This window comes from Pelophylax lessonae (assembly GCF_965119305.1).
Source record: "Pelophylax lessonae genome assembly, chromosome: 6".
In the NCBI taxonomy this organism is placed as follows: Eukaryota; Metazoa; Chordata; class Amphibia; order Anura; family Ranidae; genus Pelophylax; species Pelophylax lessonae.
In genome coordinates this window covers 224,674,566-224,701,337 of record NC_138773.1, presented here as the reverse complement: position 1 = coordinate 224,701,337, position 26,772 = coordinate 224,674,566, and the positions used below count along the sequence as shown (strand labels likewise).

At 42.5% G+C, this 26,772-nt stretch overlaps 1 protein-coding gene across 1 annotated transcript in view; it reads right to left on the bottom strand.

The window, feature by feature from the left end:
* RAMP1 (receptor activity modifying protein 1) overlaps positions 1-26,772 on the bottom strand; it is a 165,721-nt gene that overhangs the window by 39,870 nt on the left and 99,079 nt on the right. Inside the window, exon 2 of the mRNA XM_082261906.1 lies at positions 5,045-5,183. Within this exon, the coding sequence (XP_082118032.1) occupies positions 5,045-5,183 (139 nt within the window). The remainder of the gene's footprint in view (positions 1-5,044; positions 5,184-26,772) is intronic.

The window sequence follows — 26,772 nt, the reverse complement described above, 5'->3', positions numbered from 1 at the left end:
GGCACAGAGAGATCAGGGTTTCAGCTTTGATGAAACTCATGATCTCTCTCTGCCTGTGTGAAAGAAGACCTGCCTGCTTTGTTTATATAAGCAGGAGGGTCTTCTGTCAGTTTCTCTGATGATCGCCGCCACTCCTCCTGCTGCCTGACATAGATTAGACACATTGTGTGCGCTGCCGAAACGGCGTGCACATAATCACGTAGATATGCGCAGCCGAGCCGCCCTGCTGCAGTAAATCTGTGTGGGGCAATCGGCAAGTGGTTAATAAATATAGGGCTAAAGGGTCATCATTGGCATGAAAAAAAAAAAAAAATTCAGATATATTATCAACTATATTAATAGTAAAAAGGAAAGGTCAGAATATATTGACCCACAAAAGATGATCTGGGGAAGTTGGTAACAAGTGACAGGGAGAAGGCAACTGTATTAAAAACATTATTTTCTTAGTTTTATCGGGAAAGGATGGATATAGCAAACTAGACAGTGACGTTAATAACAGTACATTGAATGTACCCTTGTGGCTTACAGAGACCAGCTGTGAGGACAGGATGGCTTACACTCGAGAGTTCTGAAAGAGCCTAGCCATGTCATAGCCAGACCATTGCTTCCAATTTTTAGACAGCTTACTGACTGGAATGGTACCAGATGATTGGTGAAAAGAAAATGGGGTACAAATATTCAAAAAAGGGCCAGGATATATACCTGGAAACTACAGTCCAACCAGACTAACATCAATAGTATGTAAATATTTGGAAGGATGATAAGGGCCATATCCAAGAATTTGCAGATGAAAAAGCATCATTGGTAGCAACCAACATAGTTTTAGGAAGAACATGTACCTGGATAGAAAACTGGGTGCAGGAGTGTGTCCAGAGATGAATAATAGTATATTTTATGAATGGTCTGGAGCTCTGAGAGGGGTACCCTAGAGCTCTGTCCTGGGACCAATTCTGTTTAACTTGCTCATAAACAATATAGAGGTTGAAATAAATAGTTCGATCTTAGTGTTTGCTGATGATACAAAACTAAGAAAGGCAAAACCTTTACAACAAGAAATAGAAACTTCACAAGAAGACCTAGTTAAAACAGAGGGATGGGTAACTAAATGGGAGATGAGGATCAATGTAGAAAAATGTAAACTAATGCACCTGGGAGCTTAATAATGTAAATGTAAGTTACATGCTAGGGGGAGAACCTCTGGGGAAATTGAGGATACAAAAGGATGGGGGTGACGGTCCTAGTAAAAACAAATTCAGCAATAGCATGCAATGCTAAGCTGCAGTAAGCAAGGCCAGCAGACTATTAGCATGCATTAAAACGGTTTATTTACTGAAGAGCTAAAGCTATAATTCTTCCACTTTATAAAACTATGGTTTGGCCACATCTTGAAAATGCTGTCCAGTTCTTGTCACCAATCCACAGGAAGTGTGTGCTTGAACTGGAGAAAATCCAAAGAATGGTAAAACAGCTAATAAGGGGGCTGGAGTTATGAGGAACCACTGCAAACATTAAACTTATTCTCCCTGGAGAAGAGGGTATTTGATCATGATATACAAATCTTTGAATGATGACTCTAGCATTGGGAAGAAACTATTTAACCTTAGGTCTCTAAAAAAGACACGGACCACACAATGAAGTTGGAGAAGAAACAGTTCAATCTCAAACCACGTAAGAGGTTCTTTTAGGGTGGTAAGGATGTGGAACTCCCTTCCACAGTTGGTAGTGTAAGTAGAGAGTGTAGATAAATTCCAAAAACACTTTAGATGTGTTTCTTAGTGTACACAATGTACTGGGATGTGGAAAACAGTAGTCACACACACAAACACTCAGTTTGAACTTGATGGACCTGTGTCTTTATTCAACGTTACCAACTATGTATCTAAATTAGATTATAATCTTATATCCCTTCCAGAACATTCAACCCTGTGAAGCCCTGCATACACAGGCATTCAAACTGGTGTGTAATGTTCCCTTCTAGTTCTGGCACTTGAAGAAGCTCCTCAGGTTTGGGGCAGAAAGAGTTACTGAGCCAATAGTGAAATGTCTGCTCAACTTCATACTGTTTTAAAGTAAATGAGGCCATTTGTATTTTCACCCAGTGGGTCGTAAAAATCTGAAAATGATCTAATTCAGAGTCAACAAAAGGATTTACCATATTCTGTAACCAGTGGCTCTGAATACTAATCCTAAATGAAATGTCAATTAATTTCAATAAATCCCAAACAATTGAAATTCAATAAATACCAAATTTACTTTGTGTAATGAGAACTGGTCAACATGGAAACATGGAGGCTGCCTACTCTAACTTATTTTAAAACCAGCAGATGGCTTGAATAACCTCTTCATCTATTAGCTCCTCTATAAGTAGTGTACAAATATTCATAAAAAGTAGTTTCCACTCAGACACTTACTAGGTAGTAAAGCCGGATGCTGCTGCTGTTGATGACAGTCTAAGAATTTTTCAGGATTAAAAGTGTTACTAACACCTGTTCTGTGTGGCTACCAAAAAAAGCTGTTGGAAAATATACTCACTATATGACTCCTACTCCCCAATTCAGAGATTTTCTTTTATTATGGTGTAGCACCCTCCTAGGTAGGTGCTAGTGAGAGAGTATAGTTTTGAGCCTTGTCTGGTTACCAGAGGGGCTGCAGGTAAATCTATATTGTTCTGTGCTTACCAGAGAGCAGGATCGGTTAGTGAGGTCTGCTCATTGTGCTTAATATGCGATTCATTGTGTCTAGAGTGAGTTTCACACTGGTCCAATAGGGAGGCATGTTGGAGAGTGGGAGGAAACCTGACCAATGGATGCATAGGCTTTGATACAGTCCTGGTGATTGGCAGAGGGCAGGTCCCCTTAGTGCATTCTGGGATACTGTATAAAAGCCAGGAGCACATGTGCTGCGAGGTCTTTGGCTGGAGAGCGGAGTCCCACAGGGAGGAGGGCTGCTGCCTCCTCCTCTGTAGCAGTGGCATGCGGTTGCAGGAGGGATGGATGAGAGGAGCTGAACCCAGGAGATCCAGGAGAGCTGACTGAGGGGGAGACACTGAAGACCCTGGGACCACAGTATCGTGAGTACAGGGACTCGTGTCAAGGGGCCTGACCTGAGGGAGCCATCCCAAGTGTAGGATAGTCAGTGGACGGGTGGACAGGCAATGGATGGAAAGAGGATGCTAGAGAGAATATCCTGAAGATAATTACAAGCACTCCAAGTCATCTTAGGAAAGAGAATTAATTCCCAAATTCACCTATAGTGGCAGGGTGAATTAATAACCTGGCTGTACCTGAAGATAGGAATCATCAACCAATTGTGCGTAGTTAATATGGAGTATCCCACTATTCCTTTCTCCCATCCCTGATTTAAATGAACACAAATCAATCAAATACCTCTGGACTGATTATTGAAACAAGCCAAAGAAGAAGAACTGAAGAACTGTATGCTGGTAACTCAGGGGGACCCGAAAAAGTGTGATTCTGGCAGTCCTTACAGGGGCAGTGCTACAATGGTAAGGATAAAAATTACCTTTAAAAAAAAAAAAAAAAAAAGTGGATATGAAGAATTTTGTATACTAATTTTATACATTCTCATTTTCTACCAGCAGCTGATGCTTTTTAAAGGTTTTCCTGTTTCTCCTCAACTCCTGCTGAAAAAAGCATGTACTCACGATACTCTTTTCCAGAAGAATCCTGCCCCACAGCTCCACTTGTTCAGCACACACTGGATCCTCTACAGCACAGCTCATTCCCTGGTCCCTAGGCCGACTGCCTGGGCCACCTTTCTCAGCAACAGGAGGTGAGACAGCCGTCACCCTCCTCCTGGGACCTGGCTTCCAGCCCAAAGACACCCTGTCACATGCTCCCTCCAGATTTATTCCCAATCCCAGGATGCATTGCAGCAATGCCCACCCACTGGAACAGTCATAAACCCTGTTGTGCTATTGGCAAGGTTTCCTCCACTGTCCAACAATGCCCCTCATTGGCTACAGTGAGGAGACTCCCCAGACTCAAAAGAACACACCTGGAAACATGTGACAGGCTAACTGACAGATCAGACCCTCCTGATAAGCAGAACAGGGTCACATATATGTTTTACCTAGCACCTACCTAGGAGGGTGCTACATAGGACATACAAAAGAGAACATTCAAACCCCTTGATTAAAATTATGTAGAATAAAAATATAAATATGTAAAAATACATAACTGGTCCATATAGTTAACTTGGTGTAGAGTTATTCACGTTAAGGTCAACACAGAGGACAAGGGGGCACTCTTTACATCTGGAGGAAAAGAGATTTAACCTCCAAACATTGAAAGGCTTCTTCATAGTAAGAGCTGTGAAAATGTTGAATAGACTCCCTGAAGTGCTGGTTCTGGCCAGCTCAGTAGATTGTTTTCAAAAAGGCCTGGATTATTTCCTAAATGTACAAAATATAACTGGATACTCATAATTAGTCCAGGTTCACACTAGGGCGACCTGTGAGGCGACCTGGTCGCCTCACAGGTCGCCGCAGGTCGCCTCCCATAGGGAAGCTGCGGGCCCATTCTAATAGGAGCGACACAAGTCGCTCCGACCTAGAAAAAGGGTCCGGAGCTTCTTTGGGGCGACCGCCATAGACCATATCAATGTTATGAAGTCCGTGGCGGCCGCTCCGAGGTCGCGGTGCGAAGTAGCGTCGCCCCTATGTGAACGGGGCCTTATAGTTAAAGTTGATCCAGGGAATATTCGATTGGCTTTCGAGGGATCAGGAAGGATTTTTACCCCCTGCTGGAGCAAATTGGATTATGCTTTGTTTGTTTGTTTTTTTTTTGCATTTCTCCGGATCAACTGTGGTTATAGGATTGTGTATGTGAGGGTTTTTGATTTGTGTGTTTTCTGTGGGTTGAACTTGATGGACTTGTGTATTTATTTTAACCAGATTAACTATGTACCATGATAAACAATATGAGCATGATTAATAATATATGTATATACACACACATATACAGTGTTTATGAATAAAAATAGATGGGCTTAACTATGCTGGATCCTTGACAGGCACACTCACCCTATTGTTGCCTTCCAGTCACACCACAGCTGAACCCCCAAATCTTGCATATCCAGTTGGAATTTATGTAGGCAGTACTCATTCAGAAGATAGGCATAGGAAGGTTCATCACAGCCTGCAAAAGCCATCAACGGAGGGGCTGCCACAAGAGAATATAATGGGTTATTCAGTTTCTATAGCAAGTAAATACCTTTCAACCAAAACTAATGGTGAGTGTCACAATAATTCAGTCATGTTTGCATATGTATATATTTACATGTCAGTTCTGAAGCTCATCATCATAGTTATCAGCATGACAACAGCACAATATGACAGATGACTGACAGGGAAACATATGGTAAGTATAGGTGTAAGAAAAACAGGAATGATGTGACCAGGCTACATTTAGTACCTGTGTATATAGCATACAACAAGAACAGAATACATTCTTTCAATAACCTATGAAACAGTGATCTCAAACAGACCATTGTTTAAGGGTGTACTTGATTTAAGCCAAAAAAAGTTGAAAATGTTAACAGCACCCTTTATATATTAAGAAAATAAGACATACACACTTAGTATGCAAACTACAAAATTTACATTTTTTTATTTTTCAGAGCCTTCAAGTTTGCTAAGCAGCTGGCTCACAAGCATCATATCAGATCCTTCTGTGAAAGATAGGAGAGACTAGGTCACTAGGCAATCAAGCACAGCACCTATAAGACTGACAACACAGAGTTATAATATTCAGTACAGGCTGGCCAACAGTTGGACTGGCAGGATCACCAGGTATTTACACAACATTGTGGAGGTTTTGTGGAATCAGAGAGGATAGTCTTTTTTTTAAGTTGGGACACTGCATAATATATTGCTTTTTAGTACAGTACTTTGTATGTTCCTGTGTAAGCCCCAGTTCACATTTGTGCGATCGCGAAAATCACATAAAATCTCATGTGCGGTGCAAATTTCACTCATACACTTTGTATGGCTGAATTCGCACCGCATCCGCACTAAACTCGCACATGAGGCTTTTTTTTTTATCCACAGCAGAATCGGATCGCATAGTGGTTCACACTAGTGCGATCCGATTCTGTGCTAACTTGCAGATCGCACTGCGATATGCGATCGCAACTGGGGGCGTCGTTAACTTTTAATTGACACCCCTTGCGTATCGCATATGGCAGTGTGAACTGCCAGAGGTGCAGATGCGATGCGGGATCGCAGCGTTCCCGCATCGCACAAATGTGAACCAGCACTAAAGGATAAATTAAGATAAAAGTGGTAAATAGCAACTTTTTGCTGTTAAAAAAATAATAATATTTTTTTCTTTACATTTTTAAACATTTTTTATTTTTCAAATTTTATTTTTCTTTTTTTACATATTTTCATCAGAGTACTTCAGTGTCACCATAATGATGCTGTATTCAGTGGCGTAGCGTGGGGGGTGCAGGGGGGGCCGGCCGCACCGGGCGCAACATCTGGGGGGGGCGCATCCGCTCCGCAGTGTCACGCAGATGTCACTGAGTCACTCACTCTGTCATAGGGTGGCCGGGGCCCGCTGAGTCTACTCTCGACTCACTGTCACTGCTTCGGCTCAGCCGCTCGACTCCCCAATCCGATCCAGCCGGCCTCGCCCACTGTGGAGTGGTGGTGGGGGGAGACAGGCCAGTCGTGCGCCATGCGGTGCGGAGATGGACTGTCTGGGGGAGGGACTAACAAGTGCAGCGGCCGCCCAGCGCAACGCAGGAGACGGGGAGAGAAGAACCACACCAGGCCAGTAGAGCAGCAGAAGAAGCCGACGCGGCGAGGAGGAGGACGACAGGACAGGAGTCACAACAGGACAGTCAGCAATTTCAGCAAAGAAGGCAGGTGAGACGAGGCCAGAGAGCCTGGTGACAGTGGTGCTGCAGCAGCCAGGAGGAAAACCTAGCCTGGGGTCGGTCGGGACAGGTGAAAAAAAGGTAGGAGTAGTGTACTGGCTCTGGCTGTACTAACCACTGTCTGACTGAGTGACTGTGAGAAGACTATGTAAAGGGGATCTATTTTAAGGTGAACCTGGCCTGCTGTAAGGGGGGAGATCTAAATGGGGGACAGGACCTCACCTCACCCTGGCCTGCTGTAAGGGGGGATCTATATGGGGGACCTGATCCCCCATATAGATCCCCCCTTAAAGTAGGCCAGGGTGAGGTGAGGTCCCCCATATAGATCCCCCCCCCCTTACAGCAGGCCAGGGTGAGGTGAAGTCCCCCATATAGATCCCCCCTTACAACAGGCCAGGGTGAGGTTAGGTCTGGGGTCCCCCATATAGATCCCCCCTTACAGCAGGCCAGGGTCCGGACCTCACCTCACCCTGGCCTGCTTTAAGGGGGGATCTATATGGGGTACGGGACCTCACCCTGGCCTGCTGTAAGGGGGGATCTATATGGGGACGGGACCTCACCCTGGCCTGCTGTAAGGGGGAATCTATATGGGGGACCTCACCCTGGCCTGCTGTAAGGGGGATCTATATGGGGGACCTGGGATCTATATGGGGGACCTCACCCTGGCCTGCTGTAAGGGGGATCTATATGGGGGACCTCACCCTGGCCTGCTGTAAGGGGGATCTATATGGGGGACCTGGGATCTATATGGGGGACCTCACCCTGGCCTGCTGTAAGGGGGATCTATATGGGGGACCAGGTCCCCCATATAGATCCCCCCTTACAGCAGGCCAGGGTGAGGTCCCCCATATATATCCCCCCTTACAGCAGGCCAGGGTGAGGTGAGGTCCCCCATATAGATCCCCCCTTACAACAGGCCAGGGTGAGGTGAGGTCCCCCATATAGATCTCCTCTTTACAACAGGCCAGGGTGAGGTGAGGTGCAGGGTCCCCCATATAGATCCCCCTCACCCTGGCCTACTGTAAGGGGTGTGATCTATATGGGGGACTGGACCTCACCTCACCCTGGCCTGCTGTAAGGGGGGTGATCTATATGGGGGACCTCACCTCACCCTGGCCTGCTGTAAGGGGTGATCTATATGGGGGACCTCACCTCACCCTGACCTGCTGTAAAGGAGGATCTATGGGGGACCTGCCCTGGTCCGCTCTAAAGGGGATCTATGGGGACCCTGCTCTAAAGGGGATCTATGCCATAGATCCCCCTTTAGAGCAGGATCCCCATAGATCCCCTTTAGAGCAGGCCAGGGTCCCCATAGATCCCCTTTAGAGCAGGCCAGGGTCCCCATATATCCCCCTTTAGAGCAGGGTCCCCATAGATTCTCCACTTTAGAGAAATGTCCCCATAGATTATATGGGGACCATTCTCTAAAGGGGGATCTATGGGGGTCTCTGCTCTAAAGGGGGATCTATGGGGACCCTGGCCTGCTCTATAGGGGGATCTATGGGGGACCCTGCTGCAAAGGGGGATCTTTGGGGACCCTGCTCTAAAGGGGGATCTATAAGGACCCTGCTCTAAAGGGGGATCTATAGGGACCCTGCTCTAGCTCAAGTGCTAAATTCCCGTGGGTTAGGGGGCGCAAATTACTTGCCTTGCCCCGGGTGCTGACAACCCACGCTACGCCACTGGCTGTATTACTCTGGGGGGTGATGAGGGATTTATTTATTTACACTTTGATTGCTATTACATAACCACTATGACTTAGTGTGTGAGGTGACTGACCCACAGCTATCACATGGTACAGGGTGCTGGGATTGGCCCAGGTACCATGTGGTAGATGTGGGCCGATCACAGCATCACTATAGGAATCACAGCTGTTATGAATGAAATTCATTCATAACAGCTTTGTTGACATTGTGATCCTGTGCTTGCATAGAGTAAACGCCTCGCCGTGCGCCCACCCATAGTAAATGTACTGTGGGTGGAAAGTAATTAAACAACATGGCAAAGTGCCTTTTTTTTCTTTTTTGCTTTACATTGTGATATTTTATTTTTTGCTTACATACTCTTTAACCACTTTTACCAAGCCAATTTTAGTATTAGTATTATTCAGGATTTATATATCAACTGTTTGCGCAGTTCTTTACAATATAATAGGAGACAGTATATAGTTCAATACAGGAGGAATAGGTGGGCCTTGCTCATGGAGCTACCAATCTAAAGGGAGAGGCAGGTGGTACAAAAGGTAATAGCTGGGGGGGGGGGGGGGGGTCTGATGAAGGTAGTCAAAGTACAGTTTTTCAGGTGGAGATGGGGTAGGCTTCCCTGAATACATGAGTTTCTAAATATTGCCCAAAGGAGCACAGGGTAAGAACTAAGCGGACATACTGGGGTAGGGATTTCCAGAGGAAGGGAGAGGTTCTGAAAAAGTCCTGGAGGTGAGCATGGGAGGAGGTAACAAGGGAGCTAGAGAGCAAGATGTTGTGGGAGGAGCGGAGAGGACTATTTGGGTGATATCTGCAGATAGGGTTGGTGATGTAGCTGGGGGAGATGTTGTGGTTGGCTTTGTATGTTGTGGTTAGTATTTTGAAATCTATATGTTGGGCTAGTGGAAGCCAGTAAAGAGATTGACAGAGAGGGGCAGCAGCCATGGATCAGTTAGTAAGGTGTATAGGTCTAGCAGCAGCATTCATGATAGAATGAAGAGAGATGTAGAGGTAGCCCAGTGAAAAGGGAGTTGCAGTAGTCAAGGCAGGAGATAACCAAGGAGGGATTAAGTTGTTTTGTGGTATAGTTAGTTAAGAAGGTGTGAATTCTGGAAATGGTGCGGAGGTTAAGGTGGCATGATTTAGCCAGTATTTGAATGTGGGGCTCAAAGGAGAGGTCAGAGTCTAAGGCACCTTAGCGTGTATAGAGGGACCAATAGTTTAGCTATTAATCTCAATAGTAAAATCATGAGGGGGGGGGGATCAGGGTGGGGGAAATATTACAAGGTTAGTTTTAGAGTGATTGAGTTTCAGGAAATGGTGTAACATCCATATTGATATGTTGCTCAGTAAGATTGTAATACGTGAACAGACTGAGTGAGCTGGGGAGTATTGAGATAGATCTGGGTGTCGTCGGCATAGAGGTGGTATTGGAAACTGTGGGAGGTTATCAACTGGCCCAGGGAATAGGTTACATAGTTACATAGCAGTTGAGGTTGAATAAAGACAATAGTCAGAGATGTATAGTAACGAAGTAGAACTACTTAAGTACTGTACTTAAGTACCGAAATGCGGTATCTGTACTTTCCTAGAGTAGAATTTTTTTACTTCACTACATTTTTTCGATGATTTCGATACTTCTACTCAAGTATTTTTTTTTTGTGCTGCATAGTTACTCGTTACTTTTAAAAAAATTACCACTGCCAGAACAGTAGATGGCAGGTTGCATAAAGCTCAAAAAAATGTGTATAATGTCATTTGTAAATCAGCGCATACGAAAATAAAGGCTGTGTATAATAAAAGCTGCTATACCAAATCTTTCCAATAAAAAGAAAATATGAAACAAACAAATAAATGATGCTACAGCGCTTAAAGTGCATCAAGAAACTACTAACAAACACCGGTTAATCATTTGAATAAATCATTTGAAATAATAAAAACAATATGATGTTCATACTTTTGACTTCTTTCTTTAATAACTACATAACACAGTACTTGTACTTCTACTTTCAGTACTTGAGTAGAAATTTTTTTTCAAAACTACTGGTACTTTTTACTTTTAGTACTTAAGTAGCAAATTTTTTGAAAAAACTACTTGCAATACTTAAGTAAAAAAAATGTTGAATACTTTAGTACTTCTACTTAAGTAACTTTTTCTGCGAGCACTTCCACTTCTACTCAAGTAATTTTTTGATCGAGCACTTGTACTTTTACTCAAGTAGAAATTTCGAGTACTTTATACAAGTCTGACAATAGTCCATCCAGTTCAATCTGTGTAGGTGTGAATCATTTCTCATACCCCTGAATGTTTTGATCCTTGAGGTGTACGTCCAAGAGTCTTTTAAAAGTAGCCACACTCCCAGCAGTTACTACCATTTGTGGCAGGGAATTCCACAGTCTTGTAGCCCTTACTGTAAAGAACCCCTTGCGTAGCCTGAGGTTAAAACGCTTCTCCTCTAAATGCATTGTATGGCATTGCAGGTGTAGTACCCCAACAGAAAGAGGAATAGGAGTAGAGAAGAATGGGGGATATATGACACTGATATGTTAAAAATTACCTGCTGTTTCTTTTTTGCTACCAAATTCCGTAGAACCCCCAAACATTATATATTTTTCTAATAGCAGAGGCCCTGGAGAATAAAATGGTGGCTGTTGCAATTTTTTATGTTGCACAGTATTCACTCATCTGTTTATCAAACTCAAATTGTTCATTAAAAAAAATATACTTAAATACTTTTAGTGCAAACAAACAATATAATATCTAATTTTTTGTTAAAATATAAACGATTATGTTGTGCTGAATAAATAGATGCTCAACTTGTCAAGATTTAAAATTTTGCACACCTTTGAAATGGCGACAAACGACAGTTTCTAAAAATCTCCATAGGTGACGCTTTATAAACCTTTGGAGATTTCCAGTTTGGAGTCAAACGTAAGCTCTGGTGCTAGAATTATTTCTCTCATACCTCACATATGGATTGCAATCACCATTTACATATGTCTGCGGGACCTATATGCATGTTTGCATTTGCGCATGAGCACAGGGGGGGGGGATGGGGGTGCTTTTAATTTTTTTTTACATTTTATTATTTTTTTTTTTATTATTTAGATTAGGCACTTGCCGCAGTCCCATGCTCCCTGATGAGACAGGAGAGCCTGGGAATGGATTCTGATGCACTATAAAACTGATCGGGTGTCTGTAGAGCCGCTTGAATCGCCTTTTCCTGAAAGCTGGTCGCCAGCTGTAAAAATTAACACCGCTGCAGCCATGATCCTGTTATACCACTTGCTCCCCGGGACATAGAGGAATCGTCCTCTGGGCTGGAAGTTGTTAAATTAGTAAAAAAAAAAAAAAAAGACCTGCTTATTGAAGGTAAATAGAAAAGAAAGTCTGCTTCTGTCTATAAAAAAGTGACTAAAGAATTATTTTTGTTTTTACTTTTTTTAATATATATTTTTTAACTAGCATTTTTAGGAGGACAGGTCGACATTGGCAACCGGTGTGTTTCTCTTATGACAGTTCCTTGCAAATTCCCAGGAAGTGTAGAAGAGTACAGTTCCTTAAAGTGGACGTAAACCTGATTCATGAAATTTGACCTGGGCACAAATATCTATAGTTTGTACCTATTTCTCTTTAAAGCCCTTAAGTCCTGTCGCTTTCTCCTGCTCCCTTCTTCTGTCATCAGCATGATAACTTCTGACAAGTTCTCTGTCAAGGAAGATAAAACCAGGCTGAATTTTGTGTTGGGGAAGGTGCTATTAATAAATTAGCAGAGGGCTAGTCTATTCACAGCACAGCTCTGCATGTTTCTGTCAATGGGGAGAGGGGGTGTGTGCCTTTCCTACAATCAGCTGTCTCACAGTGTATGGCCAAACTTCCCTCCCACAGGTGAATCAGTAAGAGAAAATTCTAACACAATGTGCACTTTCTAAACAGTTTAGAAAGCTAAAGACAGCACATATGCAAGTAAAACTTATGTAGGAAGATTTGTTTAATCCACTTTAAAGTAATTGTAAAGTCTCATTTAAAAAAAAAAAAAAAATAACAAACATGATATACTTACTTCCTCTGTGCAGCTGATTTTGCACAGAGCAGCCCAGGTCCTCCTCTTCTCTGGTCCCTCATTCCTGCTCCAGGCCCCTCCCTCCTGTTGAGTGCTCCCACAGCCCGCAGCTTGCTATGGGGGCACCCGAGCCGAGCTGCAGCTCTGTGTGTCTAATCAGACAGTTCGCCACCCCCCCTCTCCTGATTGGCTCACTGACTTTGACAGCCGCGGAAGCCAATGGCATCACGGCTGTATCTCAGCCAATCAGGAGGAAGAGTCCCAGGATGGCCAAGGGACTCATGAACATCGCTGGACAGAGAGGGGGCACAGGTAAGTATTAGGGGTGTTGGGGGGGCTGCATTAAGATAAAAAAACCTTCTGACTTTACAACTCCTTTAAGCACCGTGCTTGTGTTTTCAGAGTAGGGTCCTTTGCTGTTTTTCCAGGCCCCTTCTCAACTCCATTCAAATGCTAACAAATGGTTAGCAGGGAAACCAGAAGAAGTATCTGAATGCCACTGCTGACCCCTTATGAAAATGTCACTTGCTTGGCTGTCTCTGGTTTCATTATATTCTCAGTTATTGACCTGGGCCAAGATTCAGGCCGTGAAGTCATGATAAGCTCTATATTAGTTGTAGGTTAATGACGCCAAGGGGCATATTTATAAAGCAGTGAATAGGACAATCGCCAAACATTCACCGCAGGTGAACCAGTCACTGTATTTTAAAACCTATGCACCAGGAAGATTCACCTGCAATGAATATTTTTTCAATGTTACATTCACTACTTCATAAATATGTCACCAAGTGCTTAATCTATTTCATTAGCCTCAGGAATATATTACTTTTAGGATTAGGAAGGAGGTGTCGCTAGCGTGGGGCATCCAGAGCACATGCTCTACCTCTGTGCTTCGTAACTCCTTCTTGGCTCTGTTGTACGGGCCTGAAAGGCATTGGGCCGGCAGGTGGGGACAGGAGCCAGCAGCTGCCAAAGCACACAAAGAAAATAATGTGAGCGGTCATGGTGTTGGGACCCAGGGCACTCTGTGCATTAATCACTCTTGACCACTGCATTACTTCTTCCCAACCACTGCACATTATGTGTTATATAGTCTTGACACCTGTAGTCTGTTGATTATGCTCTCCTGGCCCCTGTGTTCTGTACATTACATTATCCTGACCTCTGCACTTTTTACATTATATTATACAGTATATACTCTTGGCTGAAGTAGTCTCAACCGTTGCTGGTTGCTAAGTAGTCCTCGACTATTTGGGCTCAAAAAAGTCTAGTGTGTATTCTCTGTTCCAAAAAGCATATGTAATGTAGGATTTTAATAAAAAAAAATAAAATATATATGCATTGTACATATGTGTCAGAGTCTCGCTTGTGGCATAGTAATTAAAGCATATTTTGAGGGACAAGGACTGTGACATATGATATGTGCTGTTTATAAGCTGAGTAAATAGGCTCAAGTATTATTTTAGCAGAGAAAGAGATGTACTTCTCTCAACAAAGAATCATATATATATATATATATATATATATATATATATATATATATATATATAAATATATATATATATATATATAAATATATATATATATATATATATATATATATATATATATATATATATATATACCATTCTTTAGTTGTTGGAGCATGTCAGGGGCCACTTGCCTGGTCCATCAACACCCACGGGAGACATTGTCCCTACTAATGAGACCCTTTAGGGACCTACTGACAGTCAGGCATATTATTCCTATTTTGATGATATATCAGTTTGTGGGCTCTTGTGAATGTTCTGTATTTTCAGTTATGCCTTTTACCATCATATATAATATGTGTATATGTATGCATGTATGTATATGTGTATGTATGTATGTGTGTATATATATATATATATATATATATATAGCAGGTTTTCCAGGTATTGGGCCTGATATGGGTCTGCCATTGTTACCGGCAACACATTTAAGTTGAACACCCCAGTGTGAGATTGGAGACAATGACCATTCCGGCATCTTTGATTTGTTTTGTTTATTTTGTAATGGGGATGGGAGAAGGTAATGAGTGGGATACTCCTCTGGCTCAACTTGGTTTAACTGGGACTCCTTACAGAAAAATGCCTGTTAGCGCTGTCTTGACGCCAGCTGAATGCCGACCAACCCTTCCTGGCACTTGAGGATACTGTTTTGCTGAACTGTGCTAGAACTTCGACTTTTAACACACTGGTTAACTCAGAAGATCTAGGACTGTAATATAATTGACTCTTGACACTCTGTTTAGCTCAAAAGTCCGGTGAACAGCTCCTTCCAGCCCTTCACTGACTGAGGTAGCTACTTGTAAGTGCTTGTGCTGCTAAAACTCTCTACACTGTACATTGCACACTGCACGCTGTATACTTACCTCTTCAGGGCCCAACTGCTGGCGCCCCCTTTACACTTCAGGGTCCTCTCACTAGGCACCCCCTTTACCTCTAGCTAGCTATTGGATCCCAGGGACCTTCACCGGAGTGGTCCCCTCTAAGCTGGGCAGACCCCTAGGGATAGTTCACAGTACTCATGAACTTGGAATGCTTTCCTGGAACTGAACCTCTCTTTCTCCGCTGGTCCTCGGCACACCGGATCCTCTCTGCAGCTCAGCTCAGCTCTCTCTCTGTACTCTCAGGCAAGCCCCCTGAGACACCATATCCTTCTGACAGGAGGAGAGGCACCCGTACCCTCCCTCATGGGACTCTGCTTCCCGCCAAAGACACTGCGTCATGCGTTCCCCTCAAACTTATACCCACTCCCAGAATCCTCTGTGGCAGGAGCTGCCTTCTGGGGTAGATACAGACCTGAATGTGCCTCTGATTGGGTTTCCTCCACTGCCCAATGGGAATCCTCTCATGGAGCCAGTGGGGAGACTCCCCTCTCAGCACACCTGGGAGACATGACAGCCCAGCTGAAAATCATAGCCGTGCTGTTAGGCAGCCAAGGCCCACTATACTTTACCTAGCACCTACCTTGTGTATATATATATATATACACACACGTCTTATGCTCTGATTACATTCTAAGCCAATCTATTGGATAATATACTTCCCTAGTCCACCTGTAGGGGGCTCTGCTCAATGGTGTACTTCTAAATTCCTTTTCTCTGCATCCACCATTTTTTTATTATTCCCACCAAATGTTTCTGATTTTGATAGGTAGGATTACTGGTATGGTTTTACTAATTTTTTTTATAGCATATTTTACTGTATCATTACTATTGTCATGTCTTCTTTATTATATTACACGTTTTATTATTTTACCTTAATTATTATCATTTGTATCATTTACATTTCTACCTTATCTTTGGATTATATTGACTACTCCTGTATAGTTTTTCACCATTATTTTTGTTATACACCTAGCATTGATTTTCAGAAGATCCTCTGTAGTATGGATAAATATTTCTGCACCATAAATAAAAATAAATGTATTTTATTATTAATATTAGGAGTAATATCACTTTTTTCATTGAGGTCATGATGTTTTACCAGTATCACAATGTATATCAATATCATTCATCATAACTCATTTAGACTTGTGTTAGGTCACCTATAGTTTGCTAATATACGCCTGTACATAAATGCTCTAAAATTTTTCTAATTACTTCCTATTTCAGCTATTGGTAATATCTCCCACCACTGTTTTTGTAAGTGCAATATCTATTGTGTGTTTATTATGCTTTTATTTATTCATTGTTTTTACTTACCACAATACAGTATGAGAGCCTTCCTGCGCCGCTATTTGTCCATCATCCTAAAATTGTATTTAGCCACACCCCTTTAAGCCTCTCGCACAGAGATGTATAGTAACTAAGTAGAACTACTTCACTACTGTACTTAAGTACCGAAAGGCGGTATCTGTACTTTCCTAGAGTAGAATTTTTTTCTCCTACTTCCACTTTTACTTCACTATATTTTTTCAATGATTTCAATACTTCTACTCTGATATATTTTTTTTTGTGCTGCATAGATACTCGTTACAATTATAAAAATTACCACTGCCAGAACAGTAGATGGCAGGTTTCATGAAGCTCAAAACATGTGTATTATCAGCGCATACGAAAATAAATGCTACTGTATGTATAAATAAAAGCTGCATTTGAAATAATAAAAAACAATATGATGTTCAAACTTCTTTCTTTAATAACTACATAACACAGTACTTGTACTTTTACTTTCAGTACTTAAGTAGCAATTTTTTTTTTCAAAACTACTGGTACTTTTACTTTCAGTACTTGAGTAGCAAAATTTTTAAAAGAACTACTTGCAATACTTAAGTACAAAAAATGTTGAATACTTTAGTACTTTTACTCAAGTCACTTTTTGATCGAGCACTTCCAATTCTACTCAAGTCACTTTTTGATCGAGCACTTGTACTTTTACTCAAGTATGAGTTTCGAGTACTTTATACAACTCTGCTCTCGCACCAATAGCGTGATCTTGCTACACCCACCATTACCTGTGGTGTGCTATGCATGTTGCATCTGTGCACCATTCAGGGTGCCCCAGGACTGTCCTAATCCTAGCAACACTCCTGGGTAGAGGGCAGCAGCTATGCCACTAAAACCTACTAACTATTACTACTACTACTGACTTATTTTAATATAATTTTTTTGGACATTTGTGGCTAAATTCAGCAACTTGCAGAGAAAAGCGTGTCATAAAGAAGATGAGAAGCATCAGAAGATGTAGTTCAAGAAACATAAAGCCATCTCCCTATTCTCTTCTTGGTATGTACAGTTGCTGTAAATATAAAGCAAACAGCAGACTGCCTCCAATAGTTTATTCTATCATTGGTTTTTACTAAATATAATTGCATGATAAAAGAGGTGGAGATTATACAAAAGAACATTATCATTATGATGTACTCCAGCAAACACTGGAACACAGAGATGAAGAGAAAACTCGAGATTTTCCAGTTAATTTACATCCCAATATTTGGCACTGATCTGCGGGGATCACTTTCTCTTCAAGCACAAATTGTTCCATGTATTGTAACTATTTTAGAATCTGATATCTGGACTGATTTATCCCAAAAGAAAAAAGAAAATCTGCTCAATTTGGCCATTTACATCATCCGGTACTGCTGCCCCACACTAGACTGCAGTGCAGCATGAAGCAGTAGAATCAAAGCCGACACTCTGCACGATGTCAGATTATTCGAAGCTTTGCATATCAGTTCTGAACGAATAGATTTTTGACAGTTAATCACTAAATACATTAGTAATAAAATATTTTAAAGGGATTGCAGATCAGATTATTAGCTCAAATAATAACACTGCCAATTTCTTGATCACATCAATTAAAAGAAAGTTCTATAATCAGACAGATTTAATGATTGTACCAGACAGTAGGATTAACACAGGACAAAAAGATGCACTGAAATCCTCTGAACTGGGAACATTGACATTTTTTTTACTGTCTGAGTTAGCAACTGGAAGGAAAGAAGAAGATAAAGGATGAAGGAAAGAAAAGAAAAAATGTAGGTACAGTATATACAGAAGGGAGGAAGAAAAGAGATATAAATAGATAACAGATACAGTAGAAATGAAGAAAGGAAAGAAGGAGAAGAGGAAGGAAGGGAAAAAGGGAAGAAAAGAAAGAAAGAAGGAGAAAAGGAAGGGAAGAAAGGAAAGAAGAGTAGGGAGGAAGGAAGGATTATAGGTACAGTAGATACAAAAGGAATGAAGAAACGAGATAAAAAAGATAAAATAAGCAAAAGAAACAGAAGAAAGGAAAGATGGAGGAACAAAAGGAAGGGAAGAAAGGAAAGAAGGGAAAAAAGGAGAAGAGGAAGGGAGGGAAGAAAGGAGAAAAGGAGAAGAGGAAGGAAGGGAAGAAGGAAAGGAAGGAGTAGAGCAGTGGTTCTCAACTTCTGTCCTTGGGAGTCAGGACTCACTAACAGGGCAGATTTTAAGTATTACCTTGGGGAGATGCAGACTAGAGTACTGCAATCACGAGCAAGAAGGGAAAGAAAATGAAGAGGAAGGAAGGGAAGAAAATAATGAAAGAAAGGAAAGAAAGAATTATAGGTAAAGTAGAGACAGAAGGAGGAAAGAGGTATGATAGATAGATAGATAGATAGATAGATAGATAGATAGATAGATAGATAGATAGATAGATAGATAGATAGATAGATAGATAGATAGATAGATAGATAGATAGATAGATAGATAGATAGATAGATAGATAGATAGACAGAATCACGTCTACATAATAATACATTTTGCTGTACTATTTTTTCTTACTGGCAGAGCCGCTGATAGGGGGGGACCACCAGTCCCCTTGTAGGGGGCCCAAGCACACAGGGGGGCCCACACGGGGGGGGGGGGGGAATCGTGATAAACAACATTTACAAAATTCTTCCTCCAGCAGCTAAAAGCTGATCTTTCCCCCTCTCCTTTTATTTGCTGAGAAAGAGACTGTTGTTGTCCCTCACTAATCCCCCTCCCTGTGTTGCCCCCCCCCCCCGCAACCCTGGCTCTAATGTTAGCTCTGCCACTGAATTTGTTATCTCTGTAACTTTGTTTCTCTCCCTGAAGTTCTTCCTATACTTCTTGTCCCAGCCTGTATATTTTTTTTATCTCTCTCCCCCATTGCTTTGTCTCTCTGACACAGTCACAGCTGATCAGCTGCATCCCCCATGGGGTGAAGAATTTACTGTTACACCGGTTCCATAGCTGCCTGTTATCTTGTCCCAGTGCAGTTTAGTGTGCTTTATGTAGCTGGGCTTCCCACTCCTCTCCCCCAGACTGCTTCATGATCTATAAAAATTTTCCTTCTCCCCTACAATGTCAGTTCCGTCTGCATCCATGTATCAACGCCTTCTATTTAACCATTTACTAACTGATCTGGCAGTAGTATCTTGTATGTGCACTGTGCTTTTAATGGATGACACACCATCCATTGAGAGAGCTGTGCTGTGACCATGATCTGTGCGCATGCATGGGAGTTACAGCATCGCAGTTTGGCCAAATGACTGGGGCCCAAGAAACCAGAAAGAAGACCAGATGAAGATGGAATCCCTCTTAGTAGTGACAGCACACCACTGGAGAGATCTGTTTTTTTGGAAAAATATAATTAGGGGTTCATTCACACAGGTACTCTGGCTGTGTGAAGGAGGGGTTTGGGCTGGAGCCACCTGTCATTCTATGGGGATGCAGGGCCTGTATGAACACAGCCACAGGCCCTACTTGGACAGGTGTGCAGGTGAGCGGTCACCAAATGCACACTGTCTGTGTTCGGGCCGTACACCTGTGCCCCACACCTGTCAAATTAGGACCTGCAGCTGTGTTCGTACAGCTCCATGTGGCTCAAGCCACATAAATAAACTACTGATTTACACTGTACAGACCCCAGCACCCATGTGCATGAGCCCCAACACCTCCGCCACACACAGAGATTTAAATATCAACTCAGTTTTATCTTTTAGATTTAGCAGGAATTCTGTGAGGTATGTAGGATTTGTGTCTGCTAATAATGATTTCATTGTATTTTTATCTAAATATAGCTTTAATATTTTTCTTGGGTGGGCCATGTCAGGTAGTCTGTACGGGGCTCTGTGATTTCTATCATCAGCCCTGCTTACTGGCAAGGTATTTATGGCACATACGTGTGATCAATATAAGACAAACAGACACCTAAACTTTGACAAGCACACAGTATTTATAATTGTAATTAATGTGCCTGTCATATTCTGGAATGCAGGATGAGCTTGGTATCATTAGTGTCAGGCATTTCGAATAGGTTATCTACTGGTGATCTGTGATTTATGTTGTTAGTTTGGTAGTTGCTACACAACAGGATTAGAGTGGTAGTCAAGGAAAGGTTTTCTGCTACATGCTGTGCAGTTCCATAGGTCCCCATCATGGTTGGCTCATCATGTAATCATTATATTCTAAGAGGGTCTAGTGTATATATGAATAAAGTAATATGTGTTGTTGCTTTCTGTCATCTCTGCAGAAGAGTTAGGCCTCTTTCATGGGAACGGCAGTCCCTGCTACCCCTCCGAAAAGTGATTCACAGTGGATCACTTTTCAGAGGTGGTTTACAGGTGTTTAGGAGGCAACACTATCACCTCCCAAATTATTTTTTTGGCTATTTTTGAAAGTCAAGCATTTAACTGACTCACTGGTCCCACTGACCTTAATGGGTGAGTTTGACAGGAGGTGGCGTCTATCAAACTCAATCTACCAAGGTAAATTTGCCACGACTGCAAAGCAGGAGCAGCATGGATACTATCCCCTCCAGTTGCTGTGAAAGGGTTTTAGGTGGGCAGGTGGGGATGGTATAGTAGATCAACCACCCACCTACGTCTATCGGCCCCCCTGCCACCCATGGGGAAGAGGCCTAAAGTGTTATTAAACCCTCCACATAAAACATGATATTCAAGAGTATAATACAGCACTTACACAGTTTTATGTTTGTCTTGTGTTTAGAGTCACTCATTTCTTTTTAAATCCCCCATAAAATGTGAATCCCCAAGGTTTCCATATTAAGAGTGGCTCTGCTGCCTTGTGGGGTCCCCTGGAGCCACGTAATAGCCACCCCTATGCTCTCACTTCCACCCAGAACTACATTCTGACACGCACAGGGAAAGCAGCATTGACAGGACAGACACGCATGCACGCTGAAGTACAGCCGGATGTGGGAGACTAGCATTGCCTCTTAGCTCTATGTTAAGACAGTGCACTCCCGAACCTGCAGTTCAAGGAAGGGGTGCTCAGTAAGAAGATGCAAGCATACTTTTTTATAAGCTCATTGTAAAGCCTTGTTTACACCTGTGGTTTTTGGGGGGTGGTAAAAACAAGCAGCTAAGCCACATTTCTACGTCCTCCTTAAGCTAGTGGAGCACTACCCCCTGCAGGGGCTGCTGATAATAAGGCCCCTTTCACACAGGCGGACCATTCAGATCCGCCTGTCCGTTTTTTTGGCGGATCTGAACGGTCCCCCCATGCATTCCTATGGGGCATCGGATGTCAGCGGAGACATGTCCGCTGACATCCGACCCGATCCGATCCGTCAAATCTGGACGGATGGAAACCCTATTTTCCATCCGTCCAGCGGATCGGATCGGATGGGATCGGGTGAGAACGGACTGACGGTCCGTTGACATCCGATCTCCCCCATAGAGATGCATGGGGAACTGTCAGCTGTGTCTCCGCACACAGCGCGGAGACACAGCTGTCCTCCTGCTGCTCAGCGGGGGATCGGCGGCTCGATCCCCCGCTGAGAAAAACGGACTCCGTCCAACGGACGGAGTGTGTGAAAGGGGCCTAACTGGTTCTCTCCCAAATAGTACAGAGACCGCCAGTCACCGAAGCAACAGTTCATTCACTTCAGCTCCAATGAACAGAAATTAAAAAAAAAAAAAAGTAAAATTATTTGAAATAAATTAAGATAAATCTAGGCTTGTGGTTTATTGCTGATAAACTTGAGAACAAGATGAGGATTAGGGCATGGAATATTCCAAAAACGGTCTGCAATGATTGGTGAACAGATTACAGTCTTTCTAGTAGTAGTATGTGACATTGAACAGTCTAAAGCCCTACAGCTGAAGACCATGGGACAAATCTTTGAGTCTTTGGTTACCCTGCACTGATGTGCAACCATCAGTACCCAAGGCTGTGTCCAGCACACAGTCTCAGGGATGAACTTAACCACTTTACCACCGGAGGATTTTGCTGTCTTACGTCTGGGCGACTTTTTGCGATTCGGCACTGTGCGACTTTAACTGACAATTGCGCGGTCATGCAATGCCGTACCCAAACAAAATTTATGTCCTTTTTTTTCATACAAACAGAGCTTTCTTTTGGTGGCATTTGATCACCTGTGCGATTTTTACTTTTTGCGCTATAAACAAAAAAAGAGCGACAATTTTGAAAAAATAACAATATTTTTCACATTTTTTTATATGAAATTCCCCCCCCAAAAAAATGTAAAAATCTAATTTTTTTTTATTATTTTAGGCCAATTTGTTTTCTGCTACATATTTTTGTTAAAAAAATTGCAATAAGCCTATTTTGATTTGGTTTGCGCAAAAGTTATTGCGTTTACTAACTAAGGGAAAGATTTCTGTCGTTTTTGGTGTTTTTTTTTTTAACGAGTAATGGCGGCGATCTGCGATTTTTTTTGCGGGACTGTGAAATTGCGGCGGACAGATCAGACCCTTGACTGACATTTTTGACACTTTTGGGGGTACCAGTGACATTACTACAGTAATCAGTGCTATAAATATGCACTGTTACTGTAAAAATGACACTGGCAGGGAAGGGGTTAATTTTTATTGGTGATCAAGGGGTTAATGTATGCCTGCTGCTTACTGAAGTGTGTGGTGGGAGAGGACTATGTGACACAAGGACAGATCGCATGTTCAGCTATGCTGAACCCTGCAATCTGACCCTGCCTGTCACTTAGGAGATCCGCCCGCTTGTGTTTACACAAGCAGGCGGATCTCCACACTCGATCCCCCGCCGCTCCTCCCCTGGCCCATCTCCCGCTGTGACTGAATCCCTCCATAGAGGGGAATGTCTGGCGACGTAGGTTTATGTCGCCAGACGTTATCGAGCCACTTTTCCGCAGTAGAGCTCTAGTGAGCAGCGGCAAAGTGGTTAAGGCCACTACTCAAACCTCCCCAGGACAGCTGCCTCCTTCCAGCTTCCTCTGGACTCAAACACATGAATGAGATTGTGTCTCTCAAGACTGGATCCCTTATTGTGTGGTTCTGCAGACAGTTTTGAGCATGCACATTTGAGCTTTTATTCATGGCCTTCTAGAGCAACTGTTCAGTCCATGGAATGCCTGGCTGCAGAAGACCCTGAACCTCTGGATCCCTCCTGGGGAGAAAGAAGCCTGCTCTACCACACTCCAGCCCCCTCCTGGACTCTAAGCTCTGAAAGCTTCTTCAAGATGCAGGGGGAAGCAATCAAACTCCCAACCTGTGAGACCCTGAACAGGCCAGAACAAACAATTATTGCTTCCTTGATTACAGAAGAAGCCAAAGCTAAATTTGCCTAGCAACCTATGCTACAAAGGTGCTACATCAGAAAGGCAACAAATGGAGGAGTACATATGCCATGGCTGATATGCTCCCCACTGTCACCAGCAAACCCATTCAACTGAATGGCAGTGGTGTGGGTGTTTAAGGGTTCAAACAGACATAACCCCTCCTCACTGCCTGTTAAATGCCATGTAAGTTTTAATGAGCCCTAAGTGTTTTTGTACATATTTTACATAGAAAGTTGTGCGATTCTGCAAAAAAATAAAAAAAAAAACATGTTTTTTTTGCTAGTTAAAGCGCGGTCCCGGGCAGTGCTGTATCCTGGCCTAGGCCAACAAGGCCCAGGCCTAGGGCGGCACTTTGCAGAGGGGCAGCAAAAAATATTTCATTATTTGTATAATGACCATGGACTTCCTATTTATTATACAAATAAGTGAAATAATCCTATAATTACAATTAGTGGCAGCAAACACAAGTCCAAATATCTTAAAAGCGTAATCTTACTTAACCCATGACATGAGGCTGTACTAATGGGCACTGATAAGGCTGCACTGGTGGCCACTAATGGGGCTGCACTGGTGACCACAGATGAGGCCAAAATGATATGCTGCACTGACGTGCAATAAAGAGGCGGCACTGATAACGCTGCACTGATGAGGCTGAACGTGTGGGAACTGATGAAGCTATGCTGATGGGCACTGATAGACTGTGATTATGGTCTGTGGTTTACAGATGAAGGGGTGGGTCAAAAACAGAAAGGGGTGTGGTCTTTACAGGAAAGGGTGGGTCATATTTAAACTAGGGGTGCACAAGTTTAGTCAGGCCTAGGGCAGCACAAAACCTAAATACACCACTGGTCCCGGGCACAAGGCGCAAAGGCATTTTGGCATCTGCATTAGCTTTCCTATATTTACCAAATAAACAGGAATAAAGCTGAGGTTAGATATGAGTGCTGTCAATATGATGCAGTCCTAATGATTTGCTTAAATTTGCTTCGCACAACATACTTTTCAAATGAAACAACATGAGGAATGTTCAGATATGCCTCATATCAGAAACAGGACAGAAATGTAATCTACCATCAAAGCAAATAATAAACTACTTTGGTTACTTTGTTTTGGGTAGAAAGTAAGAAATTAATCTCTTCCCGTATTTAAAAAAAAAAACACTTTGAACCCCTTCCCATATATCCCCTTTTTACTTTCCAATCCCTTTATTTACAGTTCTGGCAATTAACAAAGCTACTCTTATCTTTCATGTATGGTGTGTAAAGCTGGCCGTACACCAGTAGAATTTCGTTAGAACATCTTTGCAGAAATTCAGAAAAATTCAATCTTACCATCACTGAATCAACTAATTTAGTTCAAAAGTCCTTAAAATGTAATCCAGACCTGCAAGTTGAATGGAGTCCCAGACATATTACACAGGTCTGTTTTATACCTAGAACACGTGTATTACAATTATGTACATTTTTTTCCTGTACAGAAACCATATTCCCAATTAGAATTTCGTTTGAGAAGATTTTTCCATCCCACCCCTTAAAATTTTCACATCACTACGGTTGAAAACTGTTGTCAACCTCACTAGCCATTGGAATATCGATCAAAAGATAAAAATTAACAAAATTCTACTGATGTACAGTCACCTTTACAGCCACCATGTCCTGTGGTAAAATTACTGGTCAACCATCCCACTATCCAATGAGAGCAACTTAGTGGCAATATCTCATGGAATAATGGGGCAAATGGCGGGTAAGACTTACAGGCAGGATTTATCTCCCAAGACAACAAGAATGTCAAGACCCAAAGATAGACTGAGCGCTGAGTTCCTGCACAGTAGAGGGATATTATTAACCACTTAAGCCCCGGAAGATTTTACCCCCTTCCTGACCAGGGCCTATTTTGCGATTCGGCACTGCGTGACTTTAACGGACAATTGCGCGGTCGTGCGACGCTGTACCCAAATGAAATTGACTTCCTTTTTTTCCCACAAACAGAGCTTTCTTTTGGTGGTATTTGATCACCTGTGCGATTTTTTAATCATGCGCTATAAACAAAAAAAGAACGACAATTTTGCAAAAATAACAATATTTTTCACATTTTTTTTATATATATGAAATTCCCCCCAAAAAAATGTAATAATCAAATTTTTTTAACATTTTAGGCCAATTTGTTTTCTGCTACATATGTTTGGTAAAAAAAATCGCAAAAAGCGTATTTTGATTGGTTTGCGCAAAAGTTATTGCGTTTACTAACTGAGGGCAAGATTTTGTCATTTTTATTGTTTTTTTTTTAAACGAGTAATGGCGGCGATCTGCAATTTTTTTTTGCGGGACTGTGACATTGCGGCTGACAGATCGGACCCTTGACTGACATTTTTGACACTTTTAGGGTTACCAGTGACATTACTACAGTAATCAGTGCTATACATATACACTGTTACTGTAAAAATGACACTGGCAGGGAAGGGGTTAACTTTATTTGAGAAGGAGGGGTTAAGTGTGTCCCTAGGGGCATGATTCTAGCTGTGATTGGATGTGGCTTGTTATGTAACTGCAGAGATCAACGGTCCTACATAGCAGGACCGTATGATCTGTGTTGTTACACAGGGGAGAATGACAGACGGCTTTGTTTACATTAGCCGCCTGCCTTTCTCCCGGTGTAAACGACGATCGCGAGTGACCGGCGGACATTGGGTCCACCGGTCACTCGCACGGGGGGTCTGTGAGCGAGCGGGAGCGGGAGCGCGCCTCCAGCGGCACGCCCTCGCTCCCTAGAGCCTCACAGGCTAGCGACGTAGACCTACGTAACTTTGCCTGTGAGCGTTAAGGCAAACTTTTTTTCATTTTGGATTGAGTAATAACCTTAGTCAGGATTTTTTTTTGCCATCTGTTTCTCATTGGGGAGTTTTCTCTTCAATTTCTGTCCCATGACTAAAACAGGAAGTGAGAGGAAATCCCAACAAAGTGGGAAAATCCCTGAGGTCTAGTGTGCTCATTGAAAGATTTCCCCTTCCTGTTCTTCTTCAAAAAACGAGGGAGAGTGAATCTCCCTAACAAGGGCCACAGAGTGCAATAAAAGCCT